The following is a 27228-nucleotide window of genomic DNA, read 5'->3' as shown; positions in this document are numbered from 1 at the left end:
TTAGGGAGACCAATTGGAAGGCTGTTGTGAGAGGTTGTAGAGGCTTGGAGAAAGGTAAGGATGGTAGAACATGGGCAGATGGGGTTTCTGTGTTGGAGATGGTTACATACAAGAGGACTTGCTGATGGTTGGGATGTAAGCTGGTGTAATTAAACCCATTTCACAATTCCGAGAGGAAATTGTGCCCTAACAAGGTAAAGAGACTTGCTTAAGGTCACTCACCTAGTCAGTGGCCTCAATGAGGTTCAAGCCAGATCTTGCTAGCGCCAAAGCCTATGCTCCTAAAAGTCAGTTGATTTATAATGCTAATCAGTTTTCTAATAAATTTAAGTTGAGCTCATTGGTCATTCCTAAATAAGCTTATGTGTGGATAATATCTTATGTGGGAAATATAATTCTGAGAGATATATATATATACTATATTAAATAAGCTTTTAAATGCTGGGGCTTTCTATCTTAGAAGCATTTTTAAAATCATGGTTTCAAAATCTTGGTATTTTTAAAGAAATATTAATAGCTGAGGGGAAATATGTTAATACTTACAATTTTTTTATTACGCCAAGGTTTGGGAGTTATTCTTGGCATATTTATAATTTCACACTTACTTGCTCAGTCATCCGAATTTTTCTTTGCTTTCTGATTATTATAACATAAGGATTTAACATTGAATTACCCAACACTGAAAATGCAGATACTTGTAGATATTTACAGTAACTAAAGGAAGAGGAAATAAGGGTAAATTTAAACGACTTTAAAACTCTGTGTTTTTTTTTTTTTAAGAGACGGGGTCTTGCTCTATTGCCCAGACAGGAGTGCAGTGACACCTTCTTAGCTCACTGTAGCCTTCAACTCCTGGGCAAAGCAATCCTCCTGCCTCAGCCTCCCAAGGAGCTGGGACTACAGGCATGCACCACCATGCCTGTCTACTTTTTTTTATTTTTTGTAGAGACGGGGGTCTCACTTTGTTGCCCAGACTGGTCTTGAACTCCTGAGCTCAAACAGTCCTCCTTCCTTGGCCTCCCAAAGTGCTGGGATTACAGGCATGAGCTACCACACCTGGCCTAAAATCTGTATCTTTAGAGGTCATCATAAAAGAATATTATCTCACTGATTACTTTTTTAGTTATTCCATTGGAAAGGCTGACTTTTTAAAAAGAACATTTCCTTTGCTTATTGCAGCTGTAAAATATGAAACATTAAATAGTCAGATTTTTTCCACTCCAGTCTGATGTTAGTTGTCTTATACATATCCTTACTATAGTACAAAAAGTGAAAGTGTTTTTTCCTATTACACGATTGTTACGTAATTAAAACTGACAGCTATTTCAGCTTAGTGACAACTGCTCACTCATATGTCTTAACATATTTGAAGAAAAATGTTCAAATTTTGGTTTCCCTATTTTTTATTTTACATACTCTTTTAAGCTTTTAAAAAGATAGTCTGTAAGTGGCTCCCTTTTTCTGTTTGGATATGAATTAGAGCTTTATGTTAAGTTTCATTTTGTGGCAGCAGTCATTGACAGTGCCAAATTGTGGTTAATATCGAGTATGACCTTATTTGGTGACATCATTTGAGCATTTTTCTTTTAAAGTCCAGTTTGGGTATTATTTTATGATTGTGGGCTTAATCCTTCCTTGTAAATAATGCATTAAATACAAATGTTTGCTTATATAATTTAAAAGAATGAGTAGAGGCCTGAAATCCCAGCACTTTGGGAGGCCGGGGTGAGTGAATTGCATGAGCTCAGGAGTTCAAGATCAGCCTGGGCAACATGGTGAAACCCCGTGTCTACAAAAAATACAACAATTATCTGGGTGTTGTGGCACATGCCTGTGGTCCCAGCTACTCGGGAGGCTGAGGTGGAAGGTTCACTTGAGCCCAAGAGGTCAAGGCTGCAGTGATATGACAAACATAATTTTAGCAAATGAAATGTTCCAGTTTTTATGTTACTGATTTTTGCTTTTTGCCCTAAATCTTGGTTTCTTACGTGACCACAGTTAAATCAGAAAAAGAGGGATTTGCCCACATAGCACAGCCTCTATACTTGGGCTCAGGAGTACCAGTACAAGGTGCAGTTAGGGCACTGGTGAGGAAGCTAAGGTCCCCAGGGCCATCATGGAGCACTACTTTCAAGCTATGTATTGCTTAGTGCCCCTTGGTGCTCCTCACCCAAATCCCAGTTTAGACCAGCCTTCTGAGATTGTGAAAATATCTGCCATTTCCATTAGAAACCCAACTGTGTATAATGCTCAAAGCATATTCTTTACTGGTAACAAATCAGCATTATCTTCTTTATGATTTTACCAGATTATTACCTTTGTTTTTTGCTTCGTATGCATGCCTTTAAAATTAAATAGCCAAGTCATGACTTTTTTAAGCCTTTTAATAAAATAACTTAATTTCAGATGCTATGAGTTATTATTTTTAAAGCAATTTTAACTGCATTTCATTATCTGCAGATATTACCACACAGATCCCAAATTAAAATAGAACCAAATTTATAGTTAGCACATAAGAAAATATAATCTTTGTATAAAGCTCCAGACATTTTGATAGCTATAGATTCTCTTTGAAATAGAAATGTTCAAATATTTATGCTTAATAAAAAGAGTTTATTATGATGGCACAAAAAGTGTGGTGAGTAGAAGGACATTCTTTTTTAGGGAAACAAGGAACATTTTATTGTCGAAGTTCACCAAGCTGACAAATAGAGATGTCAGTTCAAAGAAATCACTTTCTCTTTGTTAATAGGCTTTGCAAAAAGAAGTCATAATAATAATTCTCAACTTATTTTTTATTTAAATAAGTGCTCCAAAAAATATAATGAACAAAAAAATTTAACATGTTTAGAGTTTGAGTTCCATATCATATGTGATATTTTGGAAGATTACGTTTTTAAGGTACATCTGTGTGTATTTTTTTTCTTTTTCTAAATCATATGCTATAAATTATTTTCATCCTTTGGGTTATATAAAAGTGTCATTGTAAATGCCATTGATGAAAGATACTTGCTCAATACTCCAATTATTGCACCATTTCTTTTTAAATTTGTTTCAATTCTAAGCCCCAGCACAAATTTGCCAACTCTATTTATAGATGATTCTTTTAGCTAAATTATTTGAAATTGTACCGTCTTCCTTCATTTGAACAAGTTAGTTGATAACACCTCTGACCCAGATAATCATCAAACATATCTCTTTATTGATTCACTCATTTATTCACTTATGTTTTAAAAAATCTATTTATCATGATTGTTTGTCACAAAAAAATTGAGATAGTTGGATGTTGATATTACACATTTTATATTCTCTTTAGATGAATGATACCTTTGAGAGGAAAAGAATGAAATATGTTTATAGAATAAATTTGTCAGCCCCATGTCTACAAAGAAAACATTTAAAAATTAGCCAGGTGTGGTGGCATGCACCTGTGGTCCCAGCTACACAGAAGGCTGCAAAGGAAGGATCGCTTGAGCCCAGGAGATGAAGCCTGCAGTGAGCTGAGATCTCACCACTGCACTCCACCCTGGGTGACAGAGTGAGACCCTGTCTCAAAATAAATAAATAAATAAAATAAATTTCTACTGAAATAGTAATGTTATTAATAATTTTTTTCTTCATAAAACACTAGGCCTTACTTCAGACTCACGACGTAGTGGCACATGAAGTTTACAGTGATGAAGCATTGAGGGTCACACCTCCTCCCACCTCTCCCTATTTAAACGGCGATTCTCCAGAAAGTGCTAACGGAGACATGGATATGGAGAATGTGACCAGAGTTCGGCTGGTACAGTTCCAAAAGAACACAGATGAACCAATGGTAAGTAGGAAAAGAAAGTTTTCAATACTCTCATAAAATCCCAGCATGAGTTAGATCAGCTAACTTCAACCTATGCTACTAGGAGTTGGGGAGGGAAGGAAGACATGGATAGTTTTAAAGAAATCAGTTTCCAGATCTTCAGTTCCCCACTGCCCTTCTCTTCTAGAATTGTTCTGCCTGAAACTATGTCTTAAGCATTCCGGTTCTCTTTCTCACCTCTCCTTTCACAATTGCCCTTCAACCAAAAAAAGGGGAACATACTGTAACATTCTTCCAGGGTGTAAAAACCTCTGGGGCAGCAAAGAAAGGGACAATTTGAAATATTGGTATTGGTATTGAGAAAGTGAATGTCTAGTAACATTGTAAAAATCATCCTTTTATAAATCTTATAGTTTTCAGATCTTTTGCCTTCAACAAAATTAGAGGAAGATTAATTCAGGGGGCATTCAAAGAATTGAGTAACATTGCTAAAATAAATTTCTTCCATTCCCAGCTACCTACTTAATATGAATCAATTTACTCAGTGCTTGGGAGTAGAGTTGGAAGAGAATTGATGCTGAACCTTGCTTCGTCATTCTCATAGAATTCTCATAGACTGAGAAGATCAAGGAAAGGCTCCTTGATGTTAACTGAACAGAGCAAGGGGTGTGAGGGGAAGCAGGGGAATACCATTCAGGCAAACCAAATAGCACATGTGTAAACCTGGTAGTAAAAAGGCTCTTATCATAGTTTCCCAATGGAAAGAAGGCACCATGGCTGAACTGCAGACAGCAAGGTGAGTGGCTGGAACAGAATCATACAAGTGTTGGAAGACATGTTAAGGATTATGTTCATTATCTTAAAAACAATGGGAGGCTATTGAAGACTTTCAAGCAAGGGGGGATAATATCAGATTTTTGTTTTAGAAATATCACTCTAGAGAATGTATGAGAGGGATCAAGAGTGGATGTACAGAAACCAGTTAAGAGGCTGTTATTGCAGCAGTGCAGGGCAGATATGATGGAACTCTGAACTTGAGGGATGGATGTCAAGATGGAAAGAAGTGAACACATTTAAGAAATAATGAAAGAGTAAGTAAAATCAGTAAGCCTTAACAATGGATTGACAATGGAACTGAGGGAGAAGCAAGGATCAAGGACAGCCCTTAAGCTTTAGGCTTCTAAAACTGAATGGACGTTGAGACAGGGAACATTGGATAAGCTCCAAGTTGGAGGAGAAACCATATCTTTAGAAGAGGAAAAAAATTCAAATTTATGCATTTATATCTTTTTCCTCAGAGATAGAAAAGGGATATTAGGATATAGGAAAACAAATTACCTACTTCTAAAAGTTGCCTTTTAGATTAAGGGAAAAGTTATAGCAGTGATTCTATGACCATGATTTTTGGAGAGCCCTCAGCTTAGACATTTCTGGTCCTAATCCTCATTTAGTAATCTTTGCCAGTTATACAATATTATCTTGCAGCACATGAGGGGCATGCAGATCACCTCACCCCTTCTGGTACTGTCCAGGCAACTCTTTGGCTTAAGAGCATAGGCTACAGCAGGTTTTGGGTGTCTTGGGCAAATCACTTCATGTCAGTGGACCTCAGTTGGCTCATCTCTAAAAGCATAGTTGACTAAATGAATGATCCCCAAGATCCCACCTAGCTCTGAAAGTCTAATATTCCATTCATTCATTTTATATATTCATTCATTTATTCACCAAATATTTTTGAAGTCCCTACTAAGTGCAAATCACTCTTATTAGATGCCAGTGATCTATTGTCAGCTAAGACACTGCCCCTCACTAGAGCTCATGTTCCACAGGGCTGGCTACATTAAACAAGTAAATTTGTAGCTTAGCACGGTTTACTTAACAAGCCCAGTTATGACAGAGCTGGAGAGGAGAGAAAGCTGTGTTGGAGAGGCAGGAAGAAGGGGTGATGTTCATCCAGGCAAAGCAGGCAAGAAGGTAGAAGGGACCACAAGAAGGAGGCCTCAGAGTGTCTTGGGATCATTATGTTCTCAAGCAGTCCAATGACAGCTGCTTGATTGTTTGTATGAAGACTCACTACATAGAAACAAAAACTGAATTGGCCCGGTGCAGTGGCTCACACCTGTAATCCCAGCACTTTGGGAGGACGAGGCGGGCGGATCACGAGGTCAGGAGTTCGAGACCAGCGTGGCCAGTATGGTAAAACCCCATCTCTACTAAAAATACAAAAATTAGCCAGGTGTGGTGGCAGGTGCCTGTAATCCTAGCTACTCAGGAGGCTGAGGCAGAAGAATCGCTTGAACCCGGGAGGCGGAGGTTGCAGTGAGCCGAGATCGCACCACTGCACACCAGCCTGGGCAACAGAGTGAGACTCCGTTTCAAAAAAAAAAGAAAAGAAAAGAAAAAAGAAACATAGACTGAATAAAAGCATAAAACTACATCCCTGAGTTACTTTTTCAGAAAGCATAAAATGGTCTTGAGTCTCCCGTAAAAGTCTCCTTCCAAAAGCTTTTCTGTCTTCGGTGATCCTAGTGAAGATGTATATTTCTTCTCCTTTTGATGGGTTTCCATGAAAACAGGAATTATTTTATGTGAAATATAAAATATATATTTTCAATAATAGAGTGTAAATCTCTAATGCATTTAATACAACTTTATTTGCTTTCTTAGTTGTCTTATTCAAAGCATTATGTTACTGTGCAGGATATTCCTATATGATCTATTTTGTTTTTCAGACCCTGTGCAATGTGTCCATTCCTCAAGGGTGGCATACTCCTGTTACACACCTCTGTTTTCCCATTTGTAGCATCATACTCATAATTATTTTTTTTATTGATTGGAATTCCCATAGTTGCAAGTGACAAAAATCAAGCTTGAACTAGCTTACAAAATAGAGGAAAGGCTTATATAAACAGGGAAAGGCCAGGAGTATAACCTTCCTAATATCTCCCCTCAAGCTGGTAGGTTCAGGAGTAGGCACCTAACCCAAGCTATGCCAATGCCTTCCCTAGAATTTGTGAACTTGGAAACAGAGAGAACGTGAATCAGTTCCTCTCTACAGAGAAATGTTTGGGACCTACAGAATAATAAATGTTAACTACAGTAGGTTTGAGGTGAACTTCTCCTGGCCATGAGAGACCCTTTTTGTCTCATTTGCCACTGTACCTAGCAGAGTGCCTGCCTCATAGTAAATTCACGTTAATGTTAGTTGAATGAATACATAAATCTATTAGTTTCAAGGGTGGAACCTCTATTGTACTATCATTTCCCTTATGAAATTAGATTTGACTTACACACTAATTTACAGCATTTTTCCAGGAACGCTTTTCTTAGTAACCGTACAAGCTGATTGAATGTACAAGTTGGAAATGAAACTTGAATATTACAATTGAATCTTAGGACTGGAAACATTTTGATAAACCAGTTTTTCACATTGCTCGCCTACCACTTTTGAAAACTGCAAAATAGGAACCATGCAAAGTTATAGTTTGTGGAATGGTACAAATTAAGTTTAGAGTATAAAGTTTCAGATATTTTTATCAAGCTTTCTGACAGTGTTATTCTCTAGTGAAAAATAAAAGACAGAGTCCCTACCCTTAACCATCTCAAATTCAAGGCCACTTTCCAGCAAGAGAGCCTGTTAAAAAGTACAGATTTCCGGGCTCCATTCAGGGCCTCCTGAGCTTAAATCTAAAGAGTGGGTTTAAGAGTCAGCATTATTTAAAATTTCCCTGTGTGATTCTTAGGATTAACCAGATCTAGTGCAAAAAATATGTTTATGAATGCTTGTTTTTTTTAATAGTGGATAATCAGAAAACAAAAAGTAATCTACTCTGTAGAATAGTATTCTGGCATTAAATGTGACTGTAGAACTTTCATTTCTGGCCAAGATAGAGTAACCGGGACCAGATTTATCCTCTCATTTGAAACAACCCAACATATAAGAAACAAAATCTCATGAAAGAACAGTTTTCAAGACATTAGACATCAGGCAACTAAGGACAGTGATCTCTTATGAGACAGGAAACAAGGTGACCCATATGAATGCCCCACCATGCTGCCTTGAGAGAGTTTCCAGGCCACAGCACAGGGAGGGGAACTAAGGCAGAGTAGGCAGACTCCCTAAATTGAGGGGACAGAGCTGAGAGTCTGGGGTGACCAAAGCAACTAGAGTTCATAGGACAGAGTACTGAAGAGGAGAGAGCTGCATACAGAGAGAACCTCAGATCTGTAGAGGATCTCCCTCAAGTATTCAGCAGAGTATCGATCAGTGCATGTCTAATGGGAAATTTCCCAACACTGAGAAACTCCCCAACACTCTCCACTTTGGATGGAAAAAAAAAACATCCAAAAGGATTGGAAGGAACAGCGCCTGCATTACCTGTTCCCACCAGTCAGACTAGAAAAATTTCTAATTCATGGCTCATTGTGTAGAGTGCTCAGGGAAGTCTTATCTCTGTAATGAGAAGTAATTAGCCCCAAACTGACAACTGCTCCAGACCTGCCTAATGGATCATGAACACAAGACCCAAAGGATCAAACTATGTCCGAGTAACTGATCTAAGTCTCAGAACAAAACATAAGAATATTTTTAGGAATACAAAAACATCAACTATGCAACAAATTCACAATGTATGACATCTAATCAAAGATTACTAGGCATGTAAAAAGACCAGAAAGTGTGACCTATAATATGGAGAATAATCAATCAAAAATGACATAGAACTGACAGATAATAGAATTAGCAGGAAAATACACTATGGGATTAATGGCAGATTAGACATTTCAGAAGAGATTAGTGAACTTGAAGACAGAGCAATAAAAACTATCCAAAATGAAACACAGCAAGAAAAAGAATTTTTAAAGATGAAAAGAGCATCACTGAGCTGTGGAACAACTTCAGTCAGCCTAATACATGGTTAATTGGAGTTCATGAAGAAGAGAGGAAAAGAAAGAAGAAATGTTTGAAGAAATAATGACTGAAAACATTCCAAACTTGATGAAAACTATAAACCCACAGATCCAAACACCGTGGTAAACCCCAAGCACAAGAAACATGAAGAAAACAATACCAAGCTACATCATAATCAAACTGCTTAGAACCTATGACAAAGAGAAAATCTGAGAAACAGACCAAAAAAAAAAAAAAAAACAAAAAAAAAGAAAGAAATTGGGAGACAGAGGTAGGAGAATTGCTTGAGCCTGGTAGGCGGAGGTTGGAGTGAGCCAAGACATCGTGCCACCGCACTCCAGCCTGGGTGACAGAGCGAGACTCCATCTCAAAAAAAAAAAAAAGAAAGAAAGAAAGAAAAAAGAAATTTTACACACAGAGGAACAAACTTAGGGATGACATCAATGTCTTATCGGAAGCAGTACAAACAAGAACAGTGTCATAAAGTACTAAAAACAAACATTTCTCAACTTAGAATTCTAAACCAAGCAGAAGTATCCTTCAAGAACAAGAAGGCAAAATAAAAATGTCTTCAGACATACCAAAGCTGAAAGAATTCAGCAGACCCACACTATAAGACCCACAGTATATTTAGGACATTCTTCAGGCAGAAGGAAAATGATAACAGATTGAAATCTGAATCTATAAAAAGGGAATAAAGGGCACTGGAAATGATAGCTATATGGGTAAATCTGTAAGTTCTTTTTCTTATTACTTCAATCTCTTATAATTGGCAATTTAAACAAAAATAACAATGTGTTTTAGAGTTTATAGTATATGGAAAAATAAAATGTATGACAACAGTAGCACAAAGGTCAGGAAGAAAGACATAGAAGTACGATATACTATTGTAAGGCTCTTATATGATGTAGGGGGGATAAGTGTTATATGTGAAGTGGTATAATATCACTTGAAGGTACACTGACAAGTTAAGATAGATGCTATAAACCCTAATGCAACCACTAAAACAACAAAATGAAGAGTTGTGAGAGAAAACACAGGAGAGAAAACAGAATAAAAAATAATACAAAGAAAGGCAGAAAAAGATAACATAGAACAGGTGGAACAAATAGAAGTCAAATAGCAAGAATATATATTTATACCAGACTGTATCAATCATCATATTCTACTTGTAAAACATGCACTTTATACACAAAGAATAGTTTCAAAGTAAAAAGGTAGAAGCCAGGTTTGGTGGTGCATGCCTGTAGTTCCAGCTACTTGGGAGGCTGAGGCAGGAGGATCACTTGAGCCCAGGAGTTCGAGGATGCAGTGGGCTATGATTGCACCACTGTGCTCCAGCCTGGGTGACAGTGTGAGACTTCATCTCTTAAAAAAAAAAAAAAAAAAAAAAAGTAAGAAGATAGAAAAAGATATACTGTGATAACATTAATCAAAAGGTAGCTGGAGTAGCTTTACTGATATCAAAGTATATTCTCAGACCACACTGGGATTAAATTACACATGAATAACAGAGAGAGAGAAATCGCCAAGTACTTGAAAACTAAATAACATAATTCTAAGTAACCCATGGATTAAAGAGGAAATCAAAAGGGAAATTAAAAAGTATTTTGTAATGAATTAAAATGAACCGCAGTATGTCAGAATTTGCAGGATGCCACTAAAGCAGTACTTAGGGAGAAATATGTACCATTAAACACCTATATTAGAAAAGAAGAAACATCTCAAATCAATGACTTCAGCTTATACCTTAAAAGTAACTAGGGCAAAAAGGAGTAAATTAAACCCAAAATGAGTAGAAGAGAAGAAATAATAAAGATCAAAGTGGAAATTAATGAAATAGCAGAAAGCAATGGAGTATCAATTAAACAAAAAATACTTTTTCTTTGGAAAGATCAGACTGATGTGGAAAAATGGCTATACAATCACGGGGAAAAAAAAGACATGAATTACCAACATCAGGCATGAGAGAAGGGGCATCACTACAGAGTCTACAGATATAAAAAAGATGATAAAGAAATAGATTTATGCCAATAAATTCAACAACTTAGATAAAATGGAAAAATTCCCTGGGAGACAGAAACTACTAAAGCTCATTTAAGAAGGAATAAACTGAATTGCCCTATACTATTTGAAAATTGAATTTGTAGTTAAAAACTATTCCTCAAAGAAAACTCCAGGTCAAGATGGCTTCACTGGTAAATTCTGTCAAACATACAATGGAGAAATAATACCAATTCTATACAAACTCTTTCCAAAACATTGAAAAAAAAGGAATTTTTCCCAGCTCATTCTAGAAAGCCAGCATTACCCTGATACCAAAACTAGTTAAGACATTACAAAGAAAGAAAACTATAGACTAGTATTCCTCATGAATATAGATGTAAAAATTCTAAACAAAATCTTAGCAAAGCAAATCCAACAATATATGAAAAGGTTAATATGTTCTCACTTCAGCAGCACATATACTAAAACACAAACAGTACAGAAAATACTATCATGGCCTCTGTATAAGGATGACATACAAATGCATGAAGTGTTCCAGATCTTTAAAATATATATATGTTATGATCAAATGGTGATTAACCCAGGAATACAGCTTTACTTATAATAGCCCAAACCAGGAAACAATTCAGTGGGTGAGTGGATATACTGATATGTCCATACAATGGAATACCACTCAGCAAGAACAAAGAACGAACTACTGATACATGCAACATCATGGTGGAATCTCAAAATAATTATGCTGAGTGAAAAAAGCAACAAAAAAGAGTTCATACTGTATGATTTCATTTATGTACAGTGCAAACAAATCTGTAGTCAGCAAAAGTTGACTGTATCAGCCTTTGACTGGTCGACAACTATATTATCAGCTTTTTGATTGTGACATTAGTAGTTGCTTAAGGATGTGGTGGGGAGGGTATGGAGGGATGGGAGAATATTACCAACGAGCATGAGGAAATTTTTGGGAATGATAGATATATCACTATCCTGATTGTGGCCATAGTTTTATACATATGTCAGACTTATCAAATTGTACACTTTAAATATGTGCATGTCAATTATATATCAATAAACTGTTTTAAAAAAAAATAGGCAACATTAAAAATGGAGCAACAGGGAAAATAATCATAATTAGAAGATTTAAAAGCACTATCGGCCAGGCATGGTGACTCACACCTGTAATGCCAGCACTTTGGGAGGCCAAAGCAGGTGGATCACTTGAGGTTGGCAGTTTGAAAACAGCCTGGCCGACATAGTGAACCATCTCTTTCCTTACCCTCGTCTCTACTAAAAATACAAAAATTAGCCTGGCATGGTGGCAGGGACCTTTAATCCCAGCTATTCAGGAGGCTGAAGCAGGAGAATTACTTGAACCCTGGAGGTGGAGGTAGCAGTAAGCTGCGATCGTGCCACTGCACTCCAGCCTGGGTGACAGAATGACACTCTGTCTCAAAAAAAAAAAAAAAAAGAAAATAGTGTGTTAAAAGCATTATATAAAATATATGTCTATAGCAATCAAAAAATCAAAAATAGTGTTTTTGTCATGGAGCAATTTTGTGTGTGTGGCATACTGGATGGTCTTCTCCATTTTCCATATTTTCTGTAATGTTTTTTAACTTTGGTAATTAAAGTTATCTACCGCAAAATCACAAATATTAAAAGAAGTACTGTCATAGTAACTCTACTTTTACTGAACTTTTTATTTTTTTTTAACAGGGAATCACTTTAAAAATGAATGAACTAAATCATTGTATTGTTGCAAGAATTATGCATGGGGGCATGATTCACAGGCAAGGTAAGTTTCATATATTTCTTTCTTTGCCTTCCTTAATTTTTTTTCCCTGTAGCCTAGTGAAAAAAATGTTTTTGTTTGTTTTGTTTTTGAGATGGGATCTCACTATGTTGCCCAGACTGGTCTTGAGCTCCTAAGTGCAAGCAATCCTCCCGTCTCAGCTTTCCACAGTTGCATGCCATCACACCCAGCTAAGAAAGTATAAAGGATACATATAAAGAATCTTTTAAAATCATCTTTGATTTTAATCATTATTGGCCTCCATTGTTTCTTATTCATCTGCACATGCTCCAGCATGTAGATAATGAAGGGAGAGTATATTAGAGTTCTGTTAGCCAGAGCATCTCTGTATTAGATTACTACTTATGGGGACCACGGGAGATAAAGCAAATTATTACACTGGGCCTCACGATGTAGGAGAGACATCTGTTCTAGAGTAAAAGATATATGTAAATAAATAACCATTTAAGAAGTATTCTCTCATTCATTTAGGAATTAGATATGCTATTTATAAATTAGGACATCATAGAGTTAAATAATACAAAAATTAAATGGTAAGAGATGTCAAATCGATGATTAAATTATTAATACCTGCCATGGTGAGTGCAGTCATTCTGTGGAGAGAATTCACTAAGAACTGGAATAGACAAAGAATGATGTGGGGGTTTTCTTTGAGACAAGGTCTGGCTCAGTCACCCAGGCTGTGCAATGGCACAATCTTGGCTCACTGCAACCTCTCCTCCCGGGCTCAAGTAATCCTCCCACCTCAGCCTCCTGAGTAGCTGAGACCACAGGCGCACACCACCATGCCTGGCTAACTTTTGATATTTTTGTAGAAATGGGGTTTTACCATGTTGCCCAGGCTGGTCTCCAATTCTTGAACTCAAGCAATCTGCCTGCCTCCTCCCAAAGTGCTGGGATTATAGGCATGAGCTACCCTGCCCAGCTCGAAGAATGATTTTTTAAGAAGGTGCATCTTCAAAGTTAACTCTCAAGGATGGGCAGGGCTTGGACATGTGGATTTAGGCTTTTTCTTTGAAAGGATTGAGTTATATGCACTAGTATTTAGAGGATGTTCCAAAAATGATTTTTCTGGCAGACACTCTGTCTTTGAGATAGGGTTATTTTTGTGCTTAACACCTCTTTCCTTACCCCCAGAGAGCGAGAAGTAACACTCAAAGCATTTTAGTGCCTTATTCTCCTCTTGAGAATAAGAGGAGACCACTGTGTACACAACATGATGTCTGGCATCATTGCTGCTTTCAGAGGAATCTTTATAGGCGTAGAGGGTGTGCAGCACTCCCACAGGAGGATATTTGGTTTTAGATTCCAGTATGTGTTTTTTGTTTGCTATTTTTAATAATTTTTATATGTTCAGTAAAGCCACAATATCATTTCTTTTTTTTTATTTTCTTTTTTGTTTTTTATTATACTTTAAGTTCTAGGGTACATGTGCACAACATGCAGGTTTGATACATAGGTATACATGTGCCATGTTGGTTTGTTGCACCCATCAACTCATCATTTACATTAGGTATTTCTCCTAATGCTATCCCTCCCCCAGCCCCCCACCCCCTGACAGGCCCCAGTGTGTGATGTTCCCGCCGTGTGTCCAAGTGATCTAATTGTTCAGTTCCCACCTATGAGTGAGAACATGCGGTGTTTGGTTTTCTGTCCTTGTGATAGTTTGCTGAGAATGATGGTTTCCAGCTTCATCCATGTCCTTGCAAAGGACATGAACTCATGCTTTTTTATGGCTGCATAGTATTCCATGGTGTATATGTGCCACATTTTCTTAATCCAGTCTATCATTGATGGACATTTGGGTTGGTTCCAAGTCTTTGCTATTGTGAATAGTGCTGCAATAAACATACGTGTGCATGTGTCTTTGTAGTAGAATGATTTATAATCCTTTAGGTATATACCCAGTAATGAGATGGCTGGGTCAAATGGTAATTCTAGTTCTAGGTCCTTGAGGAATCGCCACACTGTCTTCCAGAATGGTTGAACTAGTTTACACTCCCACCAACAGTGTATAAGTGTTCCTATTTCTCCACTTCCTCTCCAGCATCTATTGTTTCCTGACTTTTTAATGATCACCATTCTAACTGGCATGAGATGCTATCTCATTGTAGTTTTGATTTGCATCTCTCTGATGACCAGTGATGATGAGCATTTTTTCAGGTGTCTGTTGGCTGCATGGATGTCTTCTTTTGAGAAGTGTCTGTTCAAATCCTTTGCTCACTTTTTGATGGGGTTCTTTGTTTTCTTCTTGTAAATTTGTTTAAGTTCTTTGTAGATTCTGGATATTAGCCTTTGTCAGATGGGTAGATTGCAAAAATTCTCTCCCATTCTGTAGGTTGCCTGTTCACTCTGATGGTAGTTCCTTTTGCCATGCAGAAGCTCTTTAGTTTAATTAGATCCCGTTTGTCTATTTTGGCTTTTGTTGCCATTGCTTTTGGTGTTTTAGTCATGAAGTCCTTGCCCATGCCTATGTCCTGAATGGTATTGCCTAGGTTTTCTTCCAGGGTTTTTATGGTTTTAGGTCTAACATTTAAGTCTTTAATCCATCTTGAATTAGTTTTTGTGTAAGGTGTAAGGAAGGGATCCAGTTTCAGCTTTCTACATATGGCTAGCCAGTTTTCCCAGCACCATTTATTAAATAGAGAATCCTTTCCCCATTTCATGTTTTTATCAGGTTTGTCAAAGATCAGATGGTTGTAGATGTGTGGCATCATTTCTGAGGCCTCTGTTCTGTTCCATTGGTCTATATCTCTGTTTTGGTATGAATACCATGCTGTTTTGGTTACTGTAGCCTTGTAGTATAGTTTGAAGTCAGGTAGTGTGATGCCTCCAGCTTTGTTCTTTTTGCTTAGGATTGTCTTGGCAATGCAAGCTCTTTTTTGGTTCCATGTGAACTTTAAAGTAGTTTTTTCCAATTCTGTGAAGAAAGTCATTGGTAGCTTGATGGGGATGGCATTGAATCTGTAAATTACTTTGGGCAGTATAGCCATTTTCATGATATTGATTCTTCCTATCCATGAGCATGGAGTATTCTTCCATTTGTTTGTGTCCTCATTTATTTCGTTGAGCAGTGGTTTGTAGTTCTCCTTGAAGAGGTCCTTCACATCCCTTGTAAGTTGGATTCTTAGGTATTTTATTCTCTTTGTAGCAATTGTGAATGGGAGTTCACTCATGATTTGGCTCTCTATTTGTCTGTTATTGGTGTTTAGGAATGCTTGTGATTTTTGCACATTGATTTTGTATCCTGAGACTTTGCTGAAGTTGCTTATCAGCTTAAGGAGATTTTGGGCTGAGACGATGGGGTTTTCTAAATACATAGTCATGTCATCTGCAAACAGGGACAGTTTGACTTCCTGATTTCCTAATCGAATACCTTTTATTTCTTTCTCTTGCCTGATTGCCCTGGCCAGAACTTCCAATGCTATGTTGAATAGGAGTGGTGAGAGAGGGCATCCCTGTCTTGTGCCAGTTTTCAGAGGGAATGCTTCCAGTTTTTGCCCATTCAGTATGATATTGGCTGTGGGTTTGTCATAAATAGCTCTTATTATTTTGAGATAAGTTCCATCAATACCTAGCTTATTCTGAGTTTTTAGCATGAAGGGCCATTGAATTTTGTTGAAGGCCTTTTCTGCATCTATTGAGATAATCATGTGGTTTTTGTCGTTGGTTCTGTTTATGTGATGGATTACGTTTATTGATCTGCGTATGTTAACCAGCCTTGCATCCCAGAGATGAAGCTGACTTGATCGTGGTAGATAAGTTTTTTGATGACCTGCTGGATTCGGCTTTCCAGTATTTTATGGAGGATTTTCGCATCGATGTTCATCAGGGGTATTGGTCTAAAATTCTCTTTTTTTGTTGTGTCTCTGCCAGGCTTTGGTATCAGGATGATGTTGGTCTCATAAAATGAGTTAGAAAGGATTCCCTCTTTTCTGTTGATTGGAATAGTTTCAGAAGGAAGGATACCAGCTCCTCTTTGTACCTCTGGTAGAATTCGGCTGTGAATCCATCTGGTCCTGGATTTTTTTGGTTGGTAGGCTATTAATTATTGCCTCAATTTCACGGCCTGTTATTGGTCTATTCAGAGATTCAACTTCTTCCTGGTTTAGTCTTGGGAGAATGTAGGTGTCCAGGAATTTATCCATTTTTTCTAGATTTTCTAGTTTATTTGCATAGAGGTGTTTATAGTATTCTCTGATGGTAGTTTGTATTTCTGTGGGATCGGTGGTGATATCCCCTTTATCATTTTTTATTGCATCTATTTGATTCTTCTCTCTTTTCTTCTTTATTAGTCTTGCTAGCGGTCTATCAATTTTGTTGGTCTTTTCAGAAAAACCGGCTCCTGGATTCATTGATATTTTGAAGGGTTTTTTGTGTCTCTATCTCTTTCAGTTCTGCTCTGATCTTAGTTATTTCATGCCTTCTGCTAGCTTTTGAATTTGTTTGCTCTTGCTTCTCTAGTCCTTTTAATCGTGATGTTAGGGTGTTGATTTTAGATCTTTCTTGCTTTCTTTTGTGGGCATTTAGTGCTATAAATTTCCCTCTACACACTGCTTTAAATGTGTCCCAGAGATTCTGGTACGTTGTGTCTTTGTTCTCATTGGTTTCAAAGAACATCTTTATTTCTGCCTTCATTTTGTTATTTACCCAGTAGTCGATCAGGAGCAAATTGTTCAGTTTCCACGTAGTTGAGCGGTTTTGAATGAGTTTCTTAATCCTGAGTTCTAATTTGATTGCTCTGTGGTCTGAGAGACAGTTTGTTGTGATTTCTATTCTTTTACATTTGCTGAGGAGTGCTTTACTTCCAATTATGTGGTCAATTTTAGAATAAGTGCAATGTGGTGCTGAGAAAAATGTATATTCTGTTGATTTCAGGTGGAGGGTTCTGTAGATGTCTATTAGGTCCACTTGTTGCAGAGCTGAGTTCAGGTCCTGGATGTCCTTGTTAACCTTCTGTCTCGTTGATCTGTCTAATATTGACAGCAGGGAACATCATTATTTCTTTAATTTCTCTTTGTTATATTACTGCACTGGCTGGGACCTGCAGTCTTTCAAGGAGTGGTATAGTAGACATCCTGTCCTATTCTTGTTTTTAAAAGGAATCTAAAATTAGCTGGGCATGGTGGTGCTCACCTGTAGTCCCAGCTACTCAGGAAGCTGAGGTGGGAGGATTGCTTGAGCCCAGGAGTTCGAGGCTGTAGTGAGCTACGATCACGCCACTGTACTCACCTGGGTGTCGGAGAGAGACCTTGTCTCTAGAAAAAAATGTTTTTTTAAAAAGGAACCTTTCCAATATTTCTTCATTAAGAATAATGTAGATTTTTAGTACATACCTTTTATTAGGGCTAAAGAAGTTCCTTTATATTCTTAGTTGCTGAGCATTTTAATTGTGAATGGGTTTTGAATTTAATCAAATGCTCTTTCAGAATCTGCTGAGATGATCATTTGTTTTTTTCCTTTTATCTGTTAATGTGGTGAATGTCTTTTAAAGATTTCCTAATGATAAACTACCCTTGTATTTCTCAGATAAACTCAGCTTAGTCATTACATATTATCTTTTTTATGTACTGCCCGACTGTCTGCTAATGTTTTGTTTATAAGATCTCAGTATTTGCATTTATGAGTGAGACTGGCCCGTAGTTAATTTTCCTCTCTTGTATTTCTCTGATTTTAGTTTCAAAGTTATATCTACCTCACACAATGACTTGGAGAGTATTCCCTCTTCAGTTCTCCAAGAGACTTTGTATAATATTGGAATGATTGTATCTTGAAAGTTTGGCAGGACTTGCCTATAAAAGTATCACAGCCTGGTGTTTTGGTTTTTAGTTTTAAGAAAGTTTTGTTTTTGTTTTTTAACAACTGCTTCAATTTCTTTAACATTAAGAGGCCATCCAGGCTTTCTATTTCTTGAGTGAGTTTTGGTAAATTACATTTTCCTAAAAAAATATAAGTTTTAAAATATTGCAGAGAGCTTCTTCATAGTATTCTGTCATCTTTTTATTCTCTGCCATCTTTGTCATTATGCCCCTGTTCATTTCTAATATTGTTTATTTGTGCCTACTCTTTTTTTCTTGATCAACCTTGCTAGAGGTTTGTTCAGAAACCCACTCTGGGTTTGGTTCATTCTCTTCATTATATGTTTATTTTCTGTTTCATTGTTTTATGACCTAATTTTTATTATCTCCTTTTTTTTTAACTTTCTATTGGTTTTGGCTAACTTTACAAATTTGACACATAGTTCATTTATTTCCAGTCTTTTTTTTTTAATTATTATTTGAAACAGGGTCTCGCTCCATCGGCCAGGCTGGAATGCAGTAGCATAATCATAGCTCACTGCAACCTCAAACTCCTGGGCTCCAATAATCCTCCTGTCTCAGACTCCTGAGTTAGGACTACAGGCAACCACACTCAGCTAACTTTTTAAATACTTTGTAGAGATAGAGTCTTGCTTTATTGCCCAGGTTGGTCTCAAACTCCTGGCCTCTAGTGATCTTCTCGCCTCACTCAGCCTCCGAAAACACTGAGGTTATAGACATGAGCCACCATGCCCAGCCTTCTTTTCTTTTTTTTTTTTTTTTTTTTTTTGAGATGGAGTCTCACTCTGTTGCCCAGGCTGGAGTGCAATGGTGCAACCTCTGCTTCCAGGTTCAAGCGATTCTGCTGCCTCAGCCTCCCAAGTAGCTGGGATTACAGGTGCCTACCACCATGCACAGCTAATTTTTGTATTTTAGTAGAGACAGGGTTTCACCATATCGGCCAGGCTGGTCTCGAACTCCTGACCTCGTGAGCTGCCCACCTCAGCCTCCCAAAGTGCTGGGATTACAAGTGGGAGCCACCATGCCTGGCCCAGCCTTCTTTTCTAATATGTGCCTTTAAGACTAAACTCTCCCTGTAAGTACTGTCTTAATGTATCCCACCAGTTTTGATATGAAGCATTTTTATAACTCAGTTCTAAGTATTTTTACATTTCTATTATGATATTTTTCATTGACCTGTATTATTTATAATTGTCTGTTACTTTTCACACTTACAGGATTTTCTGTATATCTTTTTGTAATTTACCTCTAACTTAATTACATTGCGGGTCAGAGAATGTAGTCTGTATGACACCATTTCTTTGAGGTTTGTTGAGACTTGCTTTATGGCATAGCACTTTAATCATTTTTATAAATGGCCCACGTGTACTTAAGATGAATGTTTATTCTTTAATTGTTGCATGCAGAGTTATCTTTTTGTAATGAATCCAGGTCAGTATGTACATTTCTGCACAATTTATAAATAAGGAAGCAACATTGTAAATAACACTCTAAGCATTGGTTCTTGGTCATTTCTTTCTAGCTGAAGTATTACAAGTTGCTGAAATGCCAACCAAAAGATTAAATTATGTTTAACAGAACTTGCTGTTATGTAGATATTATCATGTCACAACTCTTGGAAAAATGACAACCTTCGTATCATATCTGGTAGATAACGATAGCAGCAAACACTGACATGGTGCTTGGTATGCGCCAAGAACAGTTCTAAGCCTTCTGCATTTATTAAATTTGTTTAGTTCTTAAAACAATCTTGAGATGGGTGCTATTTTCATCTCCATTTTACAAATGTGAAAACTGAGGTATGGAGAGTTTCAGTAATTTACCCAAGATCTTAAAGCTAGTAAGCAAGGAAGCTGGAATTTGAACCCAGGCAGTCTGGATCCAGAAGCCATACTTTTAAGCCACTATACATACCACCTCTCTCAGAAAAATAGATTTCTGCAGCTATCCATCAAAACTGTGCCTTCCACAAGTAGATATATCTGTTTTGATGAGGTTACTACATGAGTTAAATAATTCTGCTGCAACCAAACTTGTACCTGTCTCTGAAATATTGGCCCTCAATATTCAACTTAGTTTTTAAAAATTACATTGATGCCTCTGGATTTTGTTACTATGAAAGCATATATCATTTCATGTTTATAATGTTATATAATTTCTTAGGTACACTTCATGTTGGTGATGAAATTCGAGAAATCAATGGCATCAGTGTGGCTAACCAAACAGTGGAACAACTGCAAAAAATGCTTGTAAGTAAATGAAAGTTTTTCCTTTCCTAAAATTGACTTTTACTTTGTTAGCTTGTTTTTAAATACACAAATGAGGAGTATTCTTCTGTAATCAGAGAATTTCTGGTACCATATTTATGTGGACTTGAACTTATATAACATTCATAAAACTGACAACTAGAAAAATGTTGAAATACAATAGAGTTTACAAACATTTTGCCTGTCTTTAGCAGTGTGGGCTTTAACACTCTCCTTTTATCCTTTATCTCCTGTTTCTTACTAAGCAGATGTTTAAAGAAAACCTTTTCAGTGTTTGTACATGTGAACTAGTTTTCTCACTGACCTCAACTCTCCTGACATCAGCAGTGTCAGAAACCTCTTTCCTGTTGAGCTGAGTCATAGCCAGCTGTCGTGGATTTCTCTACAGCATAGAAGGGAGGAAAGCCACAGTAGACCAGGCCATTTTTGACCGTACATATCCAAAATCTGTATTCAAATTAGGCTTTGGATTTTTTAAAAAGGCAAAATGACAGCCTTTGCCTATGTTCATTGTCATAGCAAGCAGACAGAGGTGTTTGGGGCCTCTGATCCCTTTTCCCACTGCAGTGTAGTAGCACCCAGGTTATGAATACCTATTAAGTATGAAATAAGCTTCACAGACTCACCAAAAATTTTTTTTCTTTTTTTTGAGACGGAGTTTTGCTCTTGTTGCCCAAGCTGGAGTGCAACGGCGTGATCTCAGCTAACCGCAACCTCCGCCCCCCGAGTTCAAGGGATTCTCCTGCCTCAGCCTACCAAGTAGCTGGGATTACAGGCATGTGCCACCACACTGTGCTAATTTTGCATTTTTAGTAGAGACGGGGTTTCTCCATGTTGGCCAGGCTGGTCTTGAACTCCCAACCTCAGGTGATCTGCCGGCCTTGGCCTCCCAAAGTACTGGGATTACAGGTGTGAGCCACCACTCCCAGCCCAAAATTTTTTTTTAAAAAAGCCAAAGTTAATAAGCAAAAAGTGGCTGGGTGCAGTGGCTCACGCCTGTAATCCCAGCACTTTGGGAGGCCAAGGTGGGTGAATCACCTGAAGTCGGGAGTTTAAGACCAACCTGGCCAACATGGTGAAACCCCGTCTCTACTAAAAATACAAACATTAGCAAGGCATGGTGGCGTGTGCCTATAATCCCAGCTACCCGGGAGGCTGAGGCAGGAGAATCACCGGAACCTGGGAGGCAGAGGTTGCAGTGAGCCGAGATGGTGCCACCGCACTCCAGCAGTGCAGTTTTTTTGAGACTCTGTCTCAAAAAAAATAAATAAATAAAAATTTTTTTAAAAGTAAAAAGCATGTTCTGTGGGGTACACCATTATAATGTGGCATACTCAATATAATTTTTATGTAATTACCTAGTCTATTGTCTAATTCAATGTATATTCACTTTTGAAAGGCATGTCACTTAGAAAGTTTTGTATTCACATCTGTAAAAAGGTGACCACTGAAGATCTGTGAGACCATTGCTGTATGAGCAAAAGGCAGTCGGCTGCTGGGCTTTTCCCAGGAACTTACTCTACTGTTAACTCGAGCAGTCCCTGCTTCATGACTACGTTTCATTTTCCGGCTATGTGCTCTCAGATGGCTCGTGCTAATTGCCCCCACGTGTTTTGAGTGGCTTCTTACATGGTTTTGTGAACAATTGTTTGTAAGAAAACTTTTCTTTCTTTCCCACCCACCCCCTCCAGAGGGAAATGCGGGGGAGTATTACCTTCAAGATTGTGCCAAGTTACCGCACTCAGTCTTCGTCCTGTGAGGTAATGACTCTAACAAACCACCCCCATCTGCTCTGAGTTCTTAACCAACTGTCTGCTGATGGCTGTATGTTTTTGCTTTCTGGGAAATTGTTTCTGCCTGTGCTGTTAGATCACTGCACACCAATTTTACAACAAAGATAACGGAACAGAGTAGGTCCCATCCACCTACTCAGCCCTGCTTCCATGTGGATCTCCTCAGCACTTTGAACTTTTTGCAGGCTGAAATCTGAGCAAAATGTAGAGAAGTTACAAATGATGACATAAGGCTTAATAAGGAAAAAACGGAGTGTCTGAGGGAAAAAACCTAAAGGCCATAATTGCAATAATATTTCCAGGAAGTTCATTCACTTCCCTTGTTAAGAAATCACATAGATAGTTCTTCTTTCCAAGAATCTGAGAAGTGATCTATTTCTGTTGAGATACAGTTGTTCATACAATTGTGACAGGTCTCTAGATGGAAGTTAAGTCTGCAATGAATTGATAATTGACTTCACTAGAGGGAAATAGGCTTTTGCAACCTTTTGTAAAATTGTTTAAATTTAGAATGGTATGTGATCTGTAAACAAGTAAGTTTTCTAGAGTAATACAGCCCCAAAGTTTCTTTCTTAAAATAGGCTTGTCCTGTAGAAATTATAGTTCTTCCAACCTATATTATTCAGTTTTGTGTTGGTTGTTAAATGAGATTCAAAAATCTATTCTTTTTATATTGGAAATATAAACGGGCATAAATGATATCATCCTTTGGTCATTGCACGTTCAGCTCGAGTGTTACTTATTGAAGCTTGTTCTTTCATGTGCATCTTCCAAGAATGTGTGCATCAATATGAAGTACACATTTCCTAAAGTTTATTTTTAAGGCTGACAGGTAACTTATTGGATTTGTACTTAGGAGAACCTGAGAGAGAATTGTAATACTTCTAGTCTCTAGTGATGGTGTAAATTTCATAAGAAAAATCAGAGGCTTCATATTTTTTAAAAGCCTATTGAAGATATATATTAAAATGTATAGTTTTGTCAAGTATATTTTTGGTGAGCCATGGCAATTGAGGTGTCCGTTATAACGGGTCTTGAGCTCCTCTTGGTGGCTTTTTATGGAACTTCAATAAATAGTATATTTCAAAAGAAAATGCAGAATTGCTTCTGTTCCAGGATTCAGAGTATTGAAATTTGTTACCTAGAACACAAACTTTGCTGGGAAACAAAGAATGTCACACTTAACATTTTATGTGAATAATTTTAATATTCTAGGATTACAGATGTCCTTATATCATTTCTCATCTGTTGAAGAAATTTAGTAAATACAATTGACTTTTGTCTTTTTGACTAACTAACCAGAAGGTACTGTTAGTTATTAATATAATATAAGTTTCTCTTTGTTTTTTAAGTGGTCGAACTAGTTTGGGGTGAAACCAGTATCATAGATATAAATTCTATGTTCTTGAGTAAGAAGAACACCTCTTACCTTCTTTGCCTTTGAATAGTAGAAAAAATAATGATACTTCTCTCCTAGCTCCACCTCAAGCCTTTTTGGCCCTCCTGTTCCCTGGCAGAATTCAAGCTTGTGGTTGGACTCTTCCCAGCTAGGGCAATACTTCAAAAAAAAAAAGAAGGCTCTCTGGCCACCTGCATCTGCATCCCCCAGGTCCTTGGTTAAAGAGTAGACCCCTGCCCCTCACCCTGGCTCTACTGACTTGAGTCTCTGCGGGTGGCACCTGGAGATCAGTCTTGCTCACTAACATATGAGAATGCTCTTCTAAGGGATCTCATTACCTTTAAGGCTGACAGGTTCTAGAAATGCTCTTAAGTCATCTAGGGAAAAAAAAATGTCTTTTAAAAAGACATGCACATTTCTAAGGCTTAAAAGAACTCTACAGAAGCAAAAATTAAAAAGTACTTATTTCCTTCCTCTCCTTGTTCTTATCGTTAAAGTTGATTTGGACACTAAGGGAATGGAGCCTGGAAAATATTTTGAGTTTATAGAATAGTAGAGAGAAAGCAAGCGATGGAGAAGCCTGGATATAGGAAGAGTGGCTGTGGCTCCTAGGATCTTTGCTGGAAGTGTAATATTGTTATAGGCTTGAGATTATTGTTTTAATCAATCTGCTAAAATAGTCTTAAAAAAAGAGTTCTTCTCTGATGTATATCTCTTTTACCCTTACTAGTAATAATATTTATTCTATAATAGGAAGATTCTGAGGTGATTACAACATGTGAAATCTTAGGTTTGTTTCTCTTCAGATTGGGTCAGTTAGTAACTCTTGACACTGAGGTACTAAAAATTATTAAATACTTTTCAAACCTAATCTTTAATAAAAATTAGGCAGTTGGGATCTTCAGCACAATAATTTATAATAATGTTTGTCATCTTATACTTGATAGGGTTTTAATATCAAGTCACTCTTCTGGGTCTCATTAAAAGAAAGAAAAGGTATAGAATGTTAGAGATAGGAAAGAATTGATTAATGAATGACACAGTCATCACTTAAAATATGTGAGCCTTCGAACTGCAAAATTTTTTTCATACTTCTGTGAAATCATGCAAGCAAGTCAGTATGGCACCTATACAGCTCAAACCTCAAAGGAAATGGTTGTCAGACTGTGGTTGTTACTGTTGATGTAAATATCTCTGTGTTTCTGTGCTGGTGTTCTGTGTTAATGAACCTTGTGTCTTATTTCAGAGAGATTCCCCTTCCACTTCCAGACAGTCCCCAGCTAATGGTCATAGCAGCACTAACAATTCTGTTTCGGTAAGAACTTTAGCTCCACACAGCAAAGTGTGACAATTTTGTTGGTGCTCACCTGCCATGAGTGTTCTAGTTACATGTGTTCAGTGGAAATAGTGTCTTCTGCTGATATACAAGGCTACTACAGCTACAATGCACTTTACTCCTGGAAAATCTTTTTCAACATTTCCTTCTCATTAAAAATCTCCTTCAATAGTTAAATTTGAAGAAATGTAGTTCAAGACTGCTTTGGTCATTCTAAAAATATTTCCATACCACCCCACTTGTATGTATGACTTTGCTCAAACCTATGCAAAGGATGTAAACGGAAATTTGTTTAAACTTCTAAATATTTTTTAATTTGAAAAAGATAAATGTAAGAATTTTGCAGAGTAGGCATTTGGGTATTCTTGGGCTTTGTAGTTTTCTATTCTGAGTGATATCAGCAACATGTTTTAGTTTCCGCTATCTAAGTTTACGAATTGGTGTGCCCTCTGTTATTGTGGTACGTGCACATATTTTTGTGAATTATAAGCCTTGCCTGGATATGAAAAGCAAAAAGAACTGGCTTCAAACTGCACTTAAGCCATGCTGTTATCACATCTTTAACACAAAGTACTTTATATTTGACTCGAACTTGGAGTTTTAAATTTTTTCAGAACTATCCATTTTGGAATATAGAAAGAATTGTTTTTAACTTATTTAAACAAATGGAAGCACTTAACAGGTGCAGGCTGGCAATATTTTGGTTGCTAATACTGCTGTTTATGACCCAGTTAAAATTATTGAGAGTTCTAATAATGCAGCAGTATTCTCCTATCCTGACTTTTAATTTGCCCTTTGAGAGTATATCAACTTTTTTATCAGGTAAAATTGTAAATAATTTAGAAATTATCTCAAATGGAATGATATTCTAAGTATATCATAAGAGAAATTATGAAAGAAAATTGTCTATGACTTTATTTTCAACTTTAAAATAGGCTACCAAAGGAATTCATTCATAACAGTTAACATTTAATACTTTTAAGATGATGAAAAGCCATATAGCCATTGAATTTTTCAAAATCTAAATGGTTGCAGTGACTAAGTTGAAAAGGGCAACAGCTCCTTTTATTTTGTTTTTTTTTTTAATAGGCTGTTTCACTTGCAGTGGCTTTTGTGTTGAAGATGCTGAGTTGTTTCTTAAGAACACATTTTCTCTCTGCTTAAACTTACCTGCTTTCTTCAGCTTGCTGCTAAATGGCCTGGGTTTGACTTTTTGATAACTCAACATTTCTGATAAATGGAATAATGTATATTATCTCTTTACAACTTTAATCTAGCTCATTTTTTTAACCATATTGTAACAGAACACACAAATTACTTTGTACTCTTGAAAAATAAATGAAAATTTTTCTCCTGGGTTGGCTTTATTCTACAGGACTTGCCATCAACTACCCAACCAAAAGGACGACAGGTGAATAGATATCCTCTATAGAAACTTCTCTAAACTGAGCTGCTAATAGCCAATCCTTTATTAACACTTTCCATCCCATAATGTTTGCATTTTGGACCATAACATTTGAGCATTGAGAGCTTGTACCATTTCATTTTAACACATTACACATGACTAATTCTCTATAAAGAATTTTTCCTCACATCTTTGTAGCTGTAATGGTTATTGTAATTTCAACCTGATAATTTTATATTAATGGTTAAGAATTCAGCCTTTGGGGGTGGCTGTGGGCCTGCCTCTGGCATGCAAAAGAATTTTAAAGGTTATAACATTCTTAGAATTCTAAGACTAACTGAAAAGTTATTCTTAAAATGCTGATGCACATTTTTAAGCAAAAATTTTCTGAAGTTGAAAGCTTTTTCTTAAATTTGTATTTGCATGTGTATTTCTAAAAGCTATTTGCAATGAAAAATAAGAATAGAATATAAATTATCTTGGCTTTACATCCTGATATACCTGTGTTAGTTCAAACATGAAAAGTTAAGTGCTGCCTAACACTGGCAAGTAACTTTCAAATTGCCAGCACTTTAGAGATATAGATTTTAAATGCAGATGCAGAGACTTGTTAATTTTATAGGCTGGATTGCTGAAAATAGACAGAAAAAATCACACAGTGGTTCCAAAGTCTTCAGGTTGGTT

The 27228-nt window shown here is 37.0% G+C and overlaps 1 protein-coding gene and 1 non-coding gene across 9 annotated transcripts in view; both read left to right on the top strand.

The window, feature by feature from the left end:
• Nucleotides 1-27228, top strand: part of CASK (calcium/calmodulin dependent serine protein kinase) — a 400547-nt gene that overhangs the window by 333364 nt on the left and 39955 nt on the right. For 2 of the 8 annotated variants that reach the window (XM_054470901.1, XM_063660445.1), the window contains exons 14-19: nt 3632-3820; nt 12429-12507; nt 20508-20593; nt 22303-22371; nt 25050-25118; nt 26515-26550. In XM_054470901.1, the coding sequence (XP_054326876.1) occupies nt 3632-3820; nt 12429-12507; nt 20508-20593; nt 22303-22371; nt 25050-25118; nt 26515-26550 (528 nt within the window). The remainder of the gene's footprint in view (nt 1-3631; nt 3821-12428; nt 12508-20507; nt 20594-22302; nt 22372-25049; nt 25119-26514; nt 26551-27228) is intronic. The other 6 variants (XM_054470905.1, XM_063660447.1, XM_063660449.1 and 3 more) reach the window with 3 other exon arrangements.
• Nucleotides 11153-11259, top strand: LOC129025517 (U6 spliceosomal RNA). Its single transcript, XR_008497270.1, has one exon. It is a non-coding gene; the product is annotated as a U6 spliceosomal RNA (small nuclear RNA).

The sequence above is a fragment of the Pongo pygmaeus genome, chromosome X (genome assembly GCF_028885625.2).
Source record: "Pongo pygmaeus isolate AG05252 chromosome X, NHGRI_mPonPyg2-v2.0_pri, whole genome shotgun sequence".
In the NCBI taxonomy this organism is placed as follows: Eukaryota; Metazoa; Chordata; class Mammalia; order Primates; family Hominidae; genus Pongo; species Pongo pygmaeus.
The sequence above is the reverse complement of the archived record's forward strand: the minus strand, read 5'-3'. Positions and strand labels throughout refer to the sequence as shown.